The sequence below is a fragment of the Oncorhynchus clarkii genome, chromosome 5, assembly GCF_045791955.1.
Source record: "Oncorhynchus clarkii lewisi isolate Uvic-CL-2024 chromosome 5, UVic_Ocla_1.0, whole genome shotgun sequence".
Classification (NCBI taxonomy): domain Eukaryota; kingdom Metazoa; phylum Chordata; class Actinopteri; order Salmoniformes; family Salmonidae; genus Oncorhynchus; species Oncorhynchus clarkii.
The window spans coordinates 97,344,059-97,360,983 of record NC_092151.1 but is presented as its reverse complement, the minus strand read 5'-3'; the positions used below and the strand labels follow the sequence as shown (position 1 = coordinate 97,360,983).

At 45.7% G+C, this 16,925-nt stretch overlaps 1 protein-coding gene across 1 annotated transcript in view; it reads right to left on the bottom strand.

Moving 5' to 3' along the window:
- LOC139410300 (protein XRP2-like) overlaps positions 1 to 11,243 on the bottom strand; it is a 29,532-nt gene extending 18,289 nt beyond the window's left edge. Inside the window, exons 1-2 of the mRNA XM_071155789.1 lie at positions 10,958 to 11,243; positions 8,183 to 8,851 (exon numbers count right to left, since the gene is read on the bottom strand). Of these exons, the coding sequence (XP_071011890.1) occupies positions 8,183 to 8,851; positions 10,958 to 11,113 (825 nt within the window). The 5' untranslated portion in view covers positions 11,114 to 11,243. The remainder of the gene's footprint in view (positions 1 to 8,182; positions 8,852 to 10,957) is intronic.
- Positions 11,244 to 16,925: the final 5,682 nt, after the last annotated feature.

Here is a 16,925-nt window from a genome sequence, read left to right as displayed (position 1 = left end):
GGCTATGAAAAGCCAACTGACATCTACTCCTGAGGTGCTGACCTGTTGCACCCTCGACAACCACTGTGATTATTATTATTTGACCATGCTGGTCATTTATGAACATTTGAACATCTTGGCCATGTTCTGTTATAATCTCCATCCGGCACAGCCAGAAGAGGACTGGCCACCCCTCATAGCCTGATTCCTCTCTAGGTTTCTTCCTAGATTTTGGCCTTTCTAGGGAGTTTTTCCAAGCCACTGTGCTTCTTCACCTGCATTGCTTGCGGTTTGGGGTTTTAGGCTGGGTTTCTGTACAGCACTTTGAGATATCAGCTGATGTAAGAAGGGCTTCATAAATACATTTGATTGATTGATTGATTGAATACAAAGCCGATGAGGGGTGGTTAGAATAGGATGGGGGACAAAAGTCCATGTAACCAATAGTCAGAGTCCCGAGTGTGGGAACAAACAGACTGTCCCACGGTTGGGTAAACAAGAAAGTTCATAGTCAACAAAGCATGCAAGAGTCTTGAGGCAAATAGCAAAATGGTAAAATGCACAAGAAAAATACAACGATTTGAGGCTAGCCATTGTAAGACAGTCGTGAAGCGGGCACGACAAAATCTATTCCCCTCAGGAGACTGAAAAGATTTGGCATTTGTCCCCAGATCCTCAAAAGGTTCAACAGCTACACCATCGAGAGCATGGTAACTGGTTGCATCACTGCCTGGTATGGCAACTGCTCATCCTCTGACCTCAAGGCACTACAGAGGGTAGTACGTACAGCCCAGTACATCACCGGGGCCAAGCTTCCTGCCATCCAGGACCTCCAGGAGGTGTCAGAGGAGGGCCCTAAAAATTGTCAAAGACTCCAGTCAACCTGGTCCCAGACTGTTCACTCTGCTACCGCACGGCAAGCGGTACCAGAGCGCCAAGTCTAGGTCCAAGAGGCTTCTAAACAGCTTCTGCCCCCAAGCCATAAGACTCCTGAACATCTAGTCAAATGTCTACCCAGACTATTTGCATTGCGCCCCCCCCTTTTTTTACACTGCTGCTACTCACTGTTATCATCTATGCATAGTCACTTTAATAACTCTATCTACATGTACATTTAACCTCAATTACCTTGACAAATCGGTGCCCCCGCACATTGACTCTGTACCAGTAACCCCTGTTTAGACTCCACATTGACTCTGTACCGTAATACCCTGTATATAGCCTCCACATTGACTCTGTACCGGTACCCCCTGTATATAGCCTCCACATTGACTCTGTACCGTAATACCCTGTATATAGCCTCCACATTGACTCTGTACCGTAATACCCTGTATATAACCTCCACATTGACTCTGTACCGTAATACCCTGTATATAGCCTCCACATTGACTCTGTACCGTAATACCCTGTATATAGCCTCCACATTGACTCTGTACCGGTACCCCCTGTATGTTGCCTCCACATTGACTCTGTACCGTAATACCCTGTATATAGCCTCCACATTGACTCTGTACCGGTACCCCCTGTATATAGCCTCCACATTGACTCTGTACCGTAATACCCTGTATATAGCCTCCACATTGACTCTGTACCGTAATACCCTGTATATAGCCTCCACATTGACTCTGTACCGTAATACCCTGTATATAGCCTCCACATTGACTCTGTACCGGTACCCCCTGTATGTTGCCTCCACATTGACTCTGTACCGGTACCCCCTGTATGTTGCCTCCACATTGACTCTGTACCGTAATACCCTGTATATAACCTCCACATTGACTCTGTACCGTAATACCCTGTATATAGCCTCCACATTGACTCTGTACCGTAATACCCTGTATATAGCCTCCACATTGACTCTGTACCGGTACCCCCTGTATGTTGCCTCCACATTGACTCTGTACCGTAATACCCTGTATATAGCCTCCACATTGACTCTGTACCGTAATACCCTGTATATAGCCTCCACATTGACTCTGTACCGTAATACCCTGTATATAGCCTCCACATTGACTCTGTACCGGTACCCCCTGTATGTTGCCTCCACATTGACTCTGTACCGTAATACCCTGTATATAGCCTCCACATTGACTCTGTACCGTAATACCCTGTATATAGCCTCCACATTGACTCTGTACCGTAATACCCTGTATATAGCCTCCACATTGACTCTGTACCGTAATAACCTGTATATAGCCTCCACATTGACTCTGTACCGTAATAATCTGTATATAGCCTCCACATTGACTCTGTACCGTAATACCCTGTATATAGCCTCCACATTGACTCTGTACCGTAATACCCTGTATATAGCCTCCACATTGACTCTGTACCGTAATACCCTGTATAAAGCCTCCACATTGACTCTGTACCGTAACACCCTGTATATAACCTCCACATTGACTCTGTACCGTAATACCCTGTATATAGCCTCCACATTGACTCTGTACCGTAATACCCTGTATATAGCCTCCACATTGACTCTGTACCGTAATACCCTGTATATAGCCTCCACATTGACTCTGTACCGTAATACCCTGTATATAGTCTCGCTACTGTTATTTTACTGCTGCTCTTTATTTACTTGTTACTTTAATTTCTTATTCTTATTTGTACTGCATTGTTGGTTAGGGGCTCGTAAGTAAGCATTTCACTGTTGCATTCGGCGCATGTGACTAATACAATTTGATTTGATAGAGCACTACAACAACAATAGATCACTACTACTACAATAGATCCCTACTACTACAATAAATCACTACTACTACAATAGATCACTACTACTACAATAGATCACTACTACTACAATAGATCACTACTACTACTACAATAGATCACTACTACTACTACAATAGATCACTACTACTACTACAATAGATCACTACTACTACTACAATAGATCACTACTACTACTACAATAGATCACTACTACTACTACAATAGATCACTACTACTACAATAGATCACTACTACTACAATAGATCACTACTACTACAATAGATCACTACTACTACTACAATAGATCACTACTACTACAATAGATCACTACTACTACAATAGATCACTACTACTACTACAATAGATCACTACTACTACAATAGATCACTACTACTACAATAGATCACTACTACTACAATAGATCACTACTACTACTACAATAGATCACTACTACTACTACAATAGATCACTACTACTACAATAGATCACTACTACTACAATAGATCCCTACTACTACAATAGATCCCTACTACTACAATAGATCCCTACTACTACAATAGATCACTACTACTACTACTACAATAGATCACTACTACTACTACTACAATAGATCACTACTACTACAATAGATCACTACTACTACTACTACTACTACAATAGATCACTACTACTACAATAGATCACTACTACAACTACAATAGATCACTACTACTACAATAGATCACTACTACTACTACAATAGATCACTACTACTACAATAGATCACTACTACTACAATAGATCACTACTACTACAATAGATCACTACTACAACTACAATAGATCACTACTACTACAATAGATCACTACTACTACAATAGATCACCACTACTACTACTACTACTACTACTACAATAGATCACTACTACTACAATAGATCACTACTACAACTACAATAGATCACTACTACTACAATAGATCACTACTACTACTACAATAGATCACTACTACTACTACTACAATAGATCACTACTACTACAATAGATCACTACTACTACTACTACAATAGATCACTACTACTACAATAGATCACTACTACTACTACTACTACTACTACAACAATAGATCACTACTACTACAATAGATCACTACTACTACAATAGATCACTACTACTACTACTACAATAGATCACTACTACTACTACTACTACAATAGATCACTACTACTACAATAGATCACTACTACTACTACAATAGATCACTACTACTACAATAGATCACTACTACTACTACTACTACTACAATAGATCACTACTACTACAATAGATCACTACGACTACTACTACTACTACTACTACAATAGATCACTACTACTACTACTACTACTACTACTACAACAATAGATCACTACTACTACTACTACTACTACTACTACTACTACTACTACAATAGATCACTACTACTACTACTACTACAATAGATCACTACTACTACAATAGATCACTACTACTACTACTACTACTACAATAGATCACTACTACTACTACAATAGATCACTACTACTACTACAATAGATCACTACTACTACAATAGATCATTTGGGATGCACAATCTGTGTTTCTACTGAGCAGAAAGTAGCCTAATCAGACCTCTGGAAGTTGCGTCAGCAAACTGATAGTTCTGGTGTTGTGTCTCTAATAATAATAATAATGTATTCAACATTATCTCACAGTCTCAATGTCGTTCACTCAAGGACTGTCATTGATTGCATGGCCTCATATGACCGTAACAACTTAAATTGTTCTGCATTTCTAAATAACTGTCTGGGTAGAGGAGGGAGGAAGGGGACACCATGACACATGTCCTCTTCTGGTGGATGGCCAGTAGTTTCACTTCCTCTTCTGGAGGATGGCCAGTAGTTTCACTTCCTCTTCTGGAGGATGGACAGTAGTTTCACTTCCTCATCTGGAGGATGGCCAGTAGTTTCACTTCCTCTTCTGGAGGATGGCCAGTAGTTTCACTTCCTCTTCTGGAGGATGGCCAGTAGTTTCACTTCCTCTTCTGGAGGATGGCCAGTAGTTTCACTTCCTCATCTGGAGGATGGCCAGTAGTTTCACTTCCTCTTCTGGAGGATGGCCAGTAGTTTCACTTCCTCTTCTGGAGGATGGCCAGTAGTTTCACTTCCTCTTCTGGAGGATGGCCAGTAGTTTCACTTCCTCTTCTGGAGGATGGCCAGTAGTTTCACTTCCTCTTCTGGAGGATGGCCAGTAGTTTCACTTCCTCTTCTGGAGGATGGCCAGTAGTTTCACTTCCTCATCTGGAGGATGGCCAGTAGTTTCACTTCCTCTTCTGGAGGATGGCCAGTAGTTTCACTTCCTCTTCTGGAGGATGGCCAGTAGTTTCACTTCCTCTTCTGGAGGATGGCCAGTAGTTTCACTTCCTCTTCTGGAGGATGGCCAGTAGTTTCACTTCCTCTTCTGGAGGATGGCCAGTAGTTTCACTTCCTCTTCTGGAGGATGTCCAGTAGTTTCACTTCCTCTTCTGGAGGATGGCCAGTAGTTTCACTTCCTCTTCTGGAGGATGGCCAGTAGTTTCACTTCCTCTTCTGGAGGATGGCCAGTAGTTTCACTTCCTCTTCTGGAGGATGGCCAGTAGTTTCCTCTTCTGGAGGATGGCCAGTAGTTTCACTTCCTCATCTGGAGGATGGCCAGTAGTTTCACTTCCTCTTCTGGAGGATGGCCAGTAGTTTCACTTCCTCTTCTCGAGGATGGCCAGTAGTTTCACTTCCTCATATGGAGGGTGGCCAGTAGTTTCACTTCCTCATCTGGAGGATGGCCAGTAGTTTCACTTCCTCATCTGGAGGATGGCCAGTAGTTTCACTTCCTCATATGGAGGATGGCCAGTAGTTTCACTTCCTCATATGGAGGATGGCCAGTAGTTTAGATCAGAAGGACCTCAATGGATAAAATAAATAATTACAAATCACCTGGTAGTTGGAAATCTGGCCAGTGGCCAAAGCACAAAAATCTTGTCCTATTGCAGCAAGCGACTGAAACCTAACAAGCGACTGAAACCTAACAAGCGACTGAAACCTAACAAGCGACTGAAACCTAACAAGCGACTGAAACCTAACAAGCGACTGAAACCTAACAAGCGTTTGAAACCTAACAGGCGACTGAAACCTAACAGGCGACTGAAACCTAACAAGCGATTGAAACCTAACAAGCGAGGGGTCCAACAAGTGGGGGGGGGTCCATGTGTCGGGCGTGGGGGGGTCCGTGTGTCGGGGCGTGGGGGGGGTCCGTGTGTCGGGCGTGGGGGGGTCCATGTGTCGGGCGTGGGGGGGGGGGGTCCATGTGTCGGGCGTGGGGGGGGGGGTCCATGTGTCGGGCGTGGGGGGGGTCCATGTGTCGGGCGTGGGGGGGGTCCATGTGTCGGGCGTGGGGGGGGTCCATGTGTCGGGGCGTGGGGGGGGTCCGTGTGTCGGGGCGTGGGGGGGTCCGTGTGTCGGGGCGTGGGGAGGGGTCCATGTGTCGGGGCGTGGGGGGTCCATGTGTCGGGGCGTGGGGGGTCCATGTGTCGGGGCGTGGGGGGTCCATGTGTCGGGCGTGGGGGGTCCATGTGTCGGGCGTGGGGGGTCCATGTGTCGGAGCGTGGGGGGGGTCCGTGTGTCGGGGCGTGGGGGGGTTCACGTGTCGGGGCCAGACACATGTACCCCCACGCACCGACACATATCCTGTAATATATGTACTGTAGCCTGTAATATATGTGCTGTAGCCTGTAATATATGTGCTGTATCCTGTAATGTATGTGCTGTATCCTGTAATATATGTGCTGTAGCCTGTAATGTATGTGCTGTATCCTGTAATGTATGTGCTGTATCACCTGTATGTTTGGAATCACTAAAGAATATTCAAACTACTTTGTTGAGGAAGGAGCAGACATTTTTATAAGAACCCCCTCAAACAGATGGTTAATATAATTCATATAACTGAAGGGCCACACATTAGGATTCCTAATGGATTCCTAATGTCTAACCCCTGTCTAAAACAGTGTCTAACACCGTGTCTGACCCCGTGTCTAACCCATGTCTAAAACTGTATCTGACCCCGTGTCTGACCTCCCTTGTCTGACCCGGTCTAACCCCCGTCTAAAACAGTGTCTAACCCCCTGTCTGACCCTGTGTCTAACCCTGTGTCTAACCCCATGTCTGACCCCGTGTCTGACCCCCTGTCCGACCCCCTGTCTAACCCTGTGTCTGACCCTGTGTCTAACCCCCTGTCTGACCCCCTGTCTAACCCTGTGTCTGACCCCGTGTATAACCCCCTGTCTGACCCCCTGTCTAACCCTGTGTCTGACCCTGTGTCTAACCCCCTGTGTCTAACCCCCTGTCTAACCCCGTGTCTGACCCTGTGTCTAACCCCCTGTCTAACCCCCTGTCTGACCCCCTGTCTGACCCCCTGTCTAACCCCCTGTCTGACCCCCTGTCCGACCCCGTGTCTAACCCCCTGTCTGACCCCGTGTCTTACCCCCTGTCTGACCCCGTGTCTGACCCTGTGTCTAACCCCCTGTCTGACCCCGTGTCTGACCCCGTGTCTGACCCCGTGTCTGACCCCCTGTCTGACCCCGTGTTTGACCCCCTGTCTGACCCCGTGTCTGACCCCCTGTCTGACCCCGTGTCTGACCCTGTGTCTGACCCTGTGTCTAACCCCCTGTCTGACCCCGTGTCTGACCCTGTGTCTAACCCCCTGTCTGACCCCCTGTCTGACCCCGTGTCTGACCCCCTGTCCGACCCCGTGTCTGACCCCGTGTCTAACCCCCTGTCTGACCCCGTGTCTGACCCCGTGTCTGACCCCCTGTCTGACCCCGTGTCTGACCCCGTGTCTGACCCCCTGTCTGACCCCCTGTCTGACCCCGTGTCTGACCCTGTGTCTAACCCCCTGTCTGACCCCGTGTCTGACCCCCTGTCTAACCCCCTGTCTGACCCCCTGTCTGACCCCCTGTCTGACCCCGTGTCTAACCCTGTGTCTAACCCCGTGTCTGACCCCGTGTCTGACCCCGTGCCTGACCCCGTGTCTGACCCCGTGTCTAACCCCCTGTCTGACCCCGTGTCTGACCCCCTGTCTGACCCCGTGTCTGACCCCCTGTCTGACCCCGTGTCTAACCCTGTGTCTAACCCCCTGTCTGACCCCGTGTCTGACCCCCTGTCTGACCCCGTGTCTAACTCATTGTTGGGAAAACATGTTGGTCCAAATCAGATGTTAGGTACTAAATGTATTAAATATTATATGAATCTTATCAATAAAAAAATGGCTAATTTGGGTGCAATCAATTATCTTAATTTCTCAGAGATCAAATTATATTTCACCTAAATAATATTGCAGGAACAGTGATCTTATTTCTAACAGAAATGATTCCAGAAAATCTGAGACGGTGGGATTCAACGGGATTCTGGTGCTTTTTGGAGGTGGAACGACCCTGTACTGACTTCCTCCCCTCCTCCTCACCTCATCAATGAGTTTCCGGGCGTTAGCAGTGGTGTAGTCCCCAGAGAAGAACACAAACAGACAGGACTCGTCACTCTCCTTGCGTCTGCCTCCTTTGGTCATGGGTACGATGCTGCAGGATGCCTCAGCTGAGATCCGGACTGATTTAAACTCTGACTCCGGGTCAGGGACTGGAACATGGTCCAACACCACAGTGTCCTCAGGCAGCAGGCTCCAGTTGGTCTCCCCTGAGACGGGCGTGAAGTCATGGACGTTGCTCCAGTTGTTGTTGAAGATGCTGAGGCCTGCGTCCTTGAAGTGGAAGGCCAGCTCGGGGTAGTAGTACTGGAAGCAGCTGAACTTCATCCCTGTGGACGCCTCGATGATGGGCTGAGTGGCGCAACACAGGAACACCTCCATCTTCTGACAGTCCCTGGTCCTGAACTGCTGGCAGGCCACCACACACTTGATGTCCTTACAGTCCCTGAAGAACACACTGCCCTTCACTGGCCCCATAACGATACAGCAGTTAGTGCAGTCGTCGATGGTGATGGTGGCGGAGTGGTCCAACACGAAGATCTTACAGTTGTCACAGTCCTGGATGACAAACTGCTGTCCGTTCAGCTTGCCTGGCAGACGGCCCACCGTGGCATCCTTCAGCCCCGTTAGCATGAAGTCCTTCGGGTCAACCTGCAGGGGGACAGGACAAGAATCAAATCAAAGCCATTTTTATTGGTCACATACACCTGGTTAGCAGATGTTATTGTGAGTGTAGCGAAATGCTTGTGCTTCTTGTTCCGACCATGCAGTAATATCTAACAAGTAATCTAACCTAACAATTTCACAACAACTACCTTATAGGGTCGTCTAGTGGTTAGAGCATTGGACTAGTAACCGAAAGGTTGCAAGTTCAAATCCCAGAGCTGACAAGGTACAAATCTGTCGTTCTGCCCCTGAACAGGCAATTAACCCACTGTTCCCAGGCCGTCATTGAAAATAAGAATTTGTTCTTAACTGACTTGCCTGGTTAAATAAAGGTAAACAAATATAAAAATACACACAGTGTAAAGGAATGAATAAGAATATGTACATAAAGATATATGGATGAGTGATGGTACAGAACGGCATAGGCAAGATGCAGTAGATGGTATAGAGTACAGTATATACATATGAGATGAGTAGGGTATGTAAACATTATATAAAGTGGCTAGTGATACATTTATTACATAAAGATGCAGTAGATGGTAGAGTACAGTATATACATATGAGATGAGTATTGTAGGGTATGTAAACATTATATAAAGTGGCTAGTGATACATTACATAAAGATGGCAAGATGCAGTAGATGGTATAGAGTACAGTATATACATATGAGATGAGTAGGGTATGTAAACATTATATAAAGTGGCTAGTGATACATTTATTACATAAAGATGCAGTAGATGGTAGAGTACAGTATATACATATGAGATGAGTAGGGTATGTAAACATTATATAAAGTGGCATTGAACTTCCAACGGTGGCAAGAGGACGACGGAGCGACTGCTTCCCCAGCCGCGGCTCGAGCCCCACTTCGCACCCCAGCCCGACCGAACCAGCCCTTAGTGCCAATCCTTATCCCGAAGTTACAGGATTTGACTTGCCAACTTCCCTTATCTACATTGTTATAACTTGCCAGAGGCTGTTCACCTTGTAGACCTGCTGCGGATATGGGTACCCCCAGGATTTTCAAGGGCCAGCGAGAGCTCACCGGACGCCACCGAAACTGCAAAGCTTTCCAGGGCTTGGGCCCCTCGGGGCGAACCCATTCCAGGGCTTGGGCCCCTCGGGGCGAACCCATTCCAGGGCTTGGGCCCCTCGGGGCGAACCCATTCCAGGGCTTGGGCCCCTCTCTCGGGGCGAACCCATTCCAGGGCGCCCTTCACAAAGAAAAGAGAACTCTCCCCGGGGCTCCCGCCAGCTTCTCCAGGATCGGTCACGTTATCGCGCTGGACTCCTCGCGGCGCCCGTCTCCGCCAGTCCGTGGAGTAGTTGGAGGTCAGTAGGTCACATGACCAAGGAGCTATTAAAATTCTCAAGATTACAAAATGAATGTAAAATCGTGTGAGATGAAAATGGACAAACTAAAGGGTGTGCAACGTGTAGGGCCACTGAGTGGACATTCTGAACCTTGTTTGAAGTCAGTAGGTCACATGACCAAGGAGCTTCTGAAATTCGAATGTAAAAAAAAGTTTGTACTTTGTTTACGCTCCCTAAATAATTCAACTAGGAATACAAAATGCTGCTCACATTTCCATGTTTATCAGCTTTGGAAAGAAAATGAATGTCCAAATCTTGAAAATAAGACCTATGCGTTGTTGTGCACAATATTTCCAATATCATGACACTTATTTGGAGTTTGTAGCTCAAGTAGTTTCACAGATATTGAGGTTTGTAAGCGCGAATATCGGTTGTAACTGTTTATATGCAAATCCGGTGTATTCAGGTACATGACCAACTAGCTGCCAAACAAAATTGTTACGTGTCTTGGACTGACTTTAAGCCGATAATGAGCTCTATCTATCGAGCTACCAGGCTAGCTAGGTAGACAAAATATATCCGTGTATCACCCTAACCTTGTTTGCTACAATCTGTTTTCAAGGCAGTCTGTTAGCAACAATAATGTATATAAACCCAGATAATTGGTTCACAAGCACTTGAGAAAATCCCTGACTTGAAAAGTCTTTGACATGTTAACTACAGTTACAACCATGTCGCTAGTTAGTCTATCTGGCCATGCATGCATCTCCTTCAAACCTTTTCACGTTTGTCCCAGCTGTATTGTTTAGGTGGATCCTCAGTTGCATTGCTGCTGAGGGCAATGTTGTTGCTGGTCGTGTTCTCTTCTACCGTCGTCGTAGGTTCTTTTTCGGGTGATTTTCTTTTAGATTTTTTGGAAAACCAGCAACCCATTTTGTCCTATTAACGACCAACCACCAAAGGTGAATAGTAATATATGACTAGAGTCTGTCCCGAGAAGTTATCTTGCCTACTTTGTAAGAAATATACAGGTATTTCTGTCTTCGAGACACCTCAGTTTCGGGCTTATCACGCACGAAACCTGCATTTGAGCTTCCCGTTTCCTTACCCAGTCAACAACCAATCGATACTTTGCAATCCGTTACTTAGTAACAGCGAATCACAGAAGAGAAAAGGTTTGCGAGGGCGTAACCTAACAGGCAGGCGTGGATGGGGCAACGTGGTCAATAGCAGCCAATCAAATCAGTGCTGTGCTCGTTTTGGTGCTCGACACTAGTTAGCACAGTCACAAAGTCACAAAATCGTCTTTTACCCGGACTCTTCTGAACACTTGTAATTGTCATTTTTCACTTGCTTTTTTCAAGTGTCAAATGTCATTTTTGTACACGTGATTTTTTCACATGTCCAGTGTGTTAACGTGATTAGAACGCTTGTTAGGGCACATTTTTACACACGTTCATTAAACCTGTTCAGCCTGTTGGGGAAGGAATGGCGTTTTGGAGTTGTTTTTTGATCATTGCCGAAAACAACTTATTTGGTAGCAAACGTAACATTTAGCCAGTCAGGCAGTCAGCCAGCCAGGCAGTCAGTCAGCCAGGCAGTCAGTCAGCCAGGCAGTCAGTCAGCCAGTCAGTCAGCCAGGCAGTCAGTCAGTTGGACCCTTTTCTGATATCAATGACAACAGAATTTGGTTTTATTTCTCACAATAAAAAAAACAATAATACATTCTGAATTAACATAATAAAAATAGCATAAAAAACACATTAAGAGCCAAATATGGATTACACAATGATTAAAGACACAGTATGCATCCCACATGAGTCCATGGCCCAGAGGGACACATTTCACACATTTTCCCACTCTGGTGTGGCAAAGTCTAATGACAATTTACATTAAGGTCCATGTCTGTGGGTTATGTTTTGGTATGATAACCACCTATAGGAGGGAGCTCAATGTGGTTATCACTGGCATAACCACCTATATGAGGAGGCTCAATGTGGTTATCACTGGCATAACCACCTATAGGAGGGAGCTCAATGTGGTTATCACTGGCATAACCATCTATAGGAAGAAGCTCAATGTGGTTATCACTGGCATAACCACCTATAGGAGGGAGCTCAATGTGGTTAACTTGAGGTATGAAATAATGTATAAAATAATTGGAACGTTAATGACATCTCCATGGGTCCACCTTGGGGGGTCAAAGGTCATACCTGCATGCATTTTGGGGTATATTGATGAGACAGAATGGGCAGCTCTGGGATGTGCATTATTATCACATGGTACCCTAGATGAGAACTACCCCAAACTTCCCACAGAACAAGGAGACCCATTGGAAACATTTCATAGTCATCATGGATTCAGTGTCAAATCAGTCACAGCAGCGTATTTTCACGTTGGCCGCCATTCATTTCCATGTGGAGGAACTGAGTACATTTTTTCTCAAGGATCGGACCCTTTTTTGCAATTTTTGCCTGAAGTGACCCAAATCTAACTTCCTGCAGCTTAGGACCTGAAGCAAGGATATGCATATTCTTGATACCATTTGAAAGGAAACACTTTGAGGTTTGTGGAAATGTGAAAGGAATGTGGGAGAATATAACACATTAGATCTGGTAAAAGATAATACAAAGAAAAAACATGCGTTTTTTTCCCTGTTTTTTTTCTCCATCATATTATGTCAGTCCAGGCGCAATATAGATTTTGGCCATTAGATGGCAGCAGTGTATGTGCAAAGTTTTAGACTGATTTAATGAACCATTAAATATACAGTATACAGAATGGTATCGTCTGCGTAGAGGTGGATCAGAGAATCACCAGCAGCAAGAACGACATCATTGATGTATACAGAGAAGCGAGTCGGCCCGAGATTTTAACCCTGTGTTACCCCCATAGAGACTGCCAGAGGTCCGAACAACAGACCCTCCGATTTGACACACTGAACTCGGTCTGAGAACTAGTTGGTGAACCAGGCGAGGCAGTCATTTGAGAAACCAAGGCTGTCGAGTCTGCCGATAAGAATGTGGTGATTGACAGAGTCGACAGCCTTGGCCAGGTCTATGAATACAGCTGCACAATATTGTCTCTTATCAATGGAGGTTATGATTAGAGGTCGACCGATTATGATTTTTCAACACCGATACCGATACCGATTATTGGAGGACCAAAAAAAGGCGATACCGATTAATCGGCCAATTTTTAAAATGTATTTGTAATAATGACAATTACAACAATACTGAATGAAAACTTATTTTAACTTAATATAATACATCAATAAAATCAATTTAGCCTCAAATAAATAATGAAACATGTTCAATTTGGTTTAAATAATGCAAAAACAAAGTGTTGGAGAAGAAAGTAAAAGTGCAATATGTGCCATGTAAGAAAGCTAAAGTTTAAGTTCCTTGCTCAGAACATGAGAACATATGAAAGCTGGTGGTTCCTTTTAACATGAGTCTTCAATATTCCCACGTAAGAAGTTTTAGGTTGTAGTTATTATAGGACTATTTCTCTCTATACCATTTGTATTTCATATACCTTTGACTATTGGATGTTCTTATAGACACTTTAGTATTGCCAGTGTAACAGTATAGCTTCCGTCCCTCTCCTCGCCCCTACCTGGGCTCGAACCAGGAACACATCGACAATAGCCACCCTCGAAGCAGCGTTACCCATCGCTCCACAAAAGCCACGGCACTTGCAGAGCAAGGGGAACAACTACTTCAAGGTCTCAGAGCGAGTGACGTCACCGATTGAAACGCTATTAGCGCGCACCCCGCTAACTAGCTAGCCATTTCATATCGGTTACACCAGTCTAATCTTTGGAGTTGATAGGCTTGAAGTCATAAACAGCTCAATGCTTGAAGCACAGCGAAGAGCTGCTGGCAAAACGCACGAAAGTGCTGTTTGAATGAATGCTTACGAGCCTGCTGCTGCCTACCACCGCTCAGTCAGACTGCTCTATCAAATCATAGACTTAGTTATAACATAATAACACATAGAAATACGATCCTTTGGTCATTATTAAAATGGTCGAATCTGGAAACTATCATTTCGAAAACAAAACGTCTATTCTTTCAGTGAAATACAGAACCGTTCCGTATTTTATCTAATGGGTGGCATCCCTAAGTCTAAATATTGCTGTTACATTGTACAACCTTCAATGTTATGTCATAGTTATGTACAATTCTGTCATGCCCTGAACTTAGATACCTCTGTTTTCTTTATATTTTGGTTAGGTCAGGGTGTGACTAGGGTGGGTACGCTAGTTTTTGTATTTTCTAGGGTTTTTGTATGTCTAGGGTTGTTGTAGGTCTAGGGGTTCTCAATCAAAGACAGCTGTTTATCGTTGCCTCTGATTGGGGATCATATTTAGGCAGCCATTTTCCCTTTGGTGTTTGTGGGATCTTGTCTATATTTAGTTGCTTGTCAGAACTAGTTGTATAGCTTCACGTTTCGTTTGTTCGTTTTGTAGTTTTTGTTCGGTGTTCATTCATTAAAAGTATAATGTACGCCTACCATGCTGCACCTTGGTCTCATCCTTATAACGAACGTGACAGAAGATCCCTCAGCTCCCAGCTGTGCCCTGGACACCATTTGTGAATTGATCGCCCCCCATCTAGCTTCAGAGTTTGTTCTGTTAGGTGACCTAAACTGGGATATGCACCCCGGCAGTCCTACAATTTAAGCTCAATCCCACACAAATCATCAAGGAACCCACCAGGTACAACCCTAAATCTGTAAACAAGGGCACCCTCATAGACGTCATCCTGACCAACTGGCCCTCCAAATACACCTCTGCTGTCTTCAAACAGGATCTCAGCGATCACTGCCTCATTGCCTGTATCCGCTACGGATCCGCAGTCAAACGACCACCCCTCATCACTGTCAAACGCTCCCTAAAACACTTCTGCGAGCAGGCCTTTCTAATCACTCCAGACCTGACTGCCCTCGACCAGCACAAAAACAGCCTGTGGCGGACTGCAATAGCATCTAATAGTCTCCGTGATATGCAACTGTTCAGGGAAATCAGGAACCAATACACACAGTCAGTCAGGAAAGTAAAGGCCAGCTTCTTCAGGCAGAAATTTGCATCCTGTAGCTCTAACTCCAAAAAGTTCTGGGACACTGTAAAGTCCATAGAGAACAAGAGCACCTCCTCCCAGCTGCCCACTGCAGTGAGGCTAGGTAACACGGTCACCACCGATAAATCCATGATTATCGAAAACTTCTACAAGCATTTCTCAACGGCTGGCCATGCCTTCCTCCTGGCTACTCCAACCTCGGCCAACAGCTCCGCCCCCCCCGCAGCTACTCGCCCAAGCCTCTCCAGGTTCTCCTTTACCCAAATCCAGATAGCAGATGTTCTGAAAGAGCTGCAAAACCTGGACCCGTACAAATCAGCTGGGCTTGACAATCTGGACCCTCTATTTCTGAAACTATCCACCGCCATTGTCGCAACTCCTATTACCAGCCTGTTCAACCTCTCTTTCATATCGTCTGAGATCCCCAAGGATTGGAAAGCTGCCGCAAAGGGGGAGACACCCTGGACCCAAACTGTTACAGACCTATATCCATCCTGCCCTGCCTATCTAAGGTCTTCGAAAGCCAAGTCAACAAACAGGTCACTGACCATCTCGAATCCCACCGTACCTTCTCCGCTGTGCAATCTGGTTTCCGAGCCGGTCACGGGTGCACCTCAGCCACGCTCAAGGTACGAAACGATATCATAACCGCCATCGATAAAAGACAGTACTGTGCAGCCGTCTTCATCGACCTTGCCAAGGCTTTCGACTCTGTCAATCACCATATTCTTATCGGCAGACCCAGTAGCCTCGGTTTTTCTAATGACTGCCTTGCCTGGTTCACCAACTACTTTGCAGACAGAGTTCTGTGTGTCAAATCGGAGGGCATGTTGTCCGGTCCTCTGGCAGTCTCTATGGGGGTGCCACAGGGTTCAATTCTCGGGCCGACTCTTTTCTCTGTATATATCAATGATGTTGCTCTTGCTGCGGGCGATTCCCTGATCCACCTCTACGCAGACGACACCATTCTGTATACTTCCGACCGTTCCTTGGACATTGTGCTATCTAACCTCCAAACGAGCTTCAATGCCATACAACACTCCTTCCGTGGCCTCCAACTGCTCTTAAACGCTAGTAAAACCAAATGCATGCTTTTCAACCGTTCGCTGCCTGCACCCGCACGCCTGACTAGCATCACCACCCTGGATGGTTCCGACCTATAATATGTGGACATCTATAAGTACCTAGGAGTCTGGCTAGACTGTAAACTCTCCTTCCAGACTCATATCAAACATCTCCAATCTAAAATCAAATCTAGAGTCGGCTTTCTATTCCGCAATAAAGCCTCCTTCACTCACGCCGCCAAACTTACCCTAGTAAAACTGACTATCCTACCGATCCTCGACTTCGGCGATGTCATCTACAAAATAGCTTCCAATACTCTACTCAGCAAACTGGATGCAGTTTATCACAGTGCCATCCGTTTTGTTACTAAAGCACCTTATACCACCCACCACTGCGACCTGTATGCTCTAGTCGGCTTGCCCTCGCTACAGATTCATCGCCAGACCCACTGGCTCCAGGTCATCTACAAGTCCATGCTAGGTAAAGCTCCGCCTTATCTCAGTTCACTGGTCACGATGGCAACACCCACCCGTAGCACGCGCTCCAGCAGGTGTATCTCACTGATCATCCCTAAAGCCAACACCTCATTTGGCTGC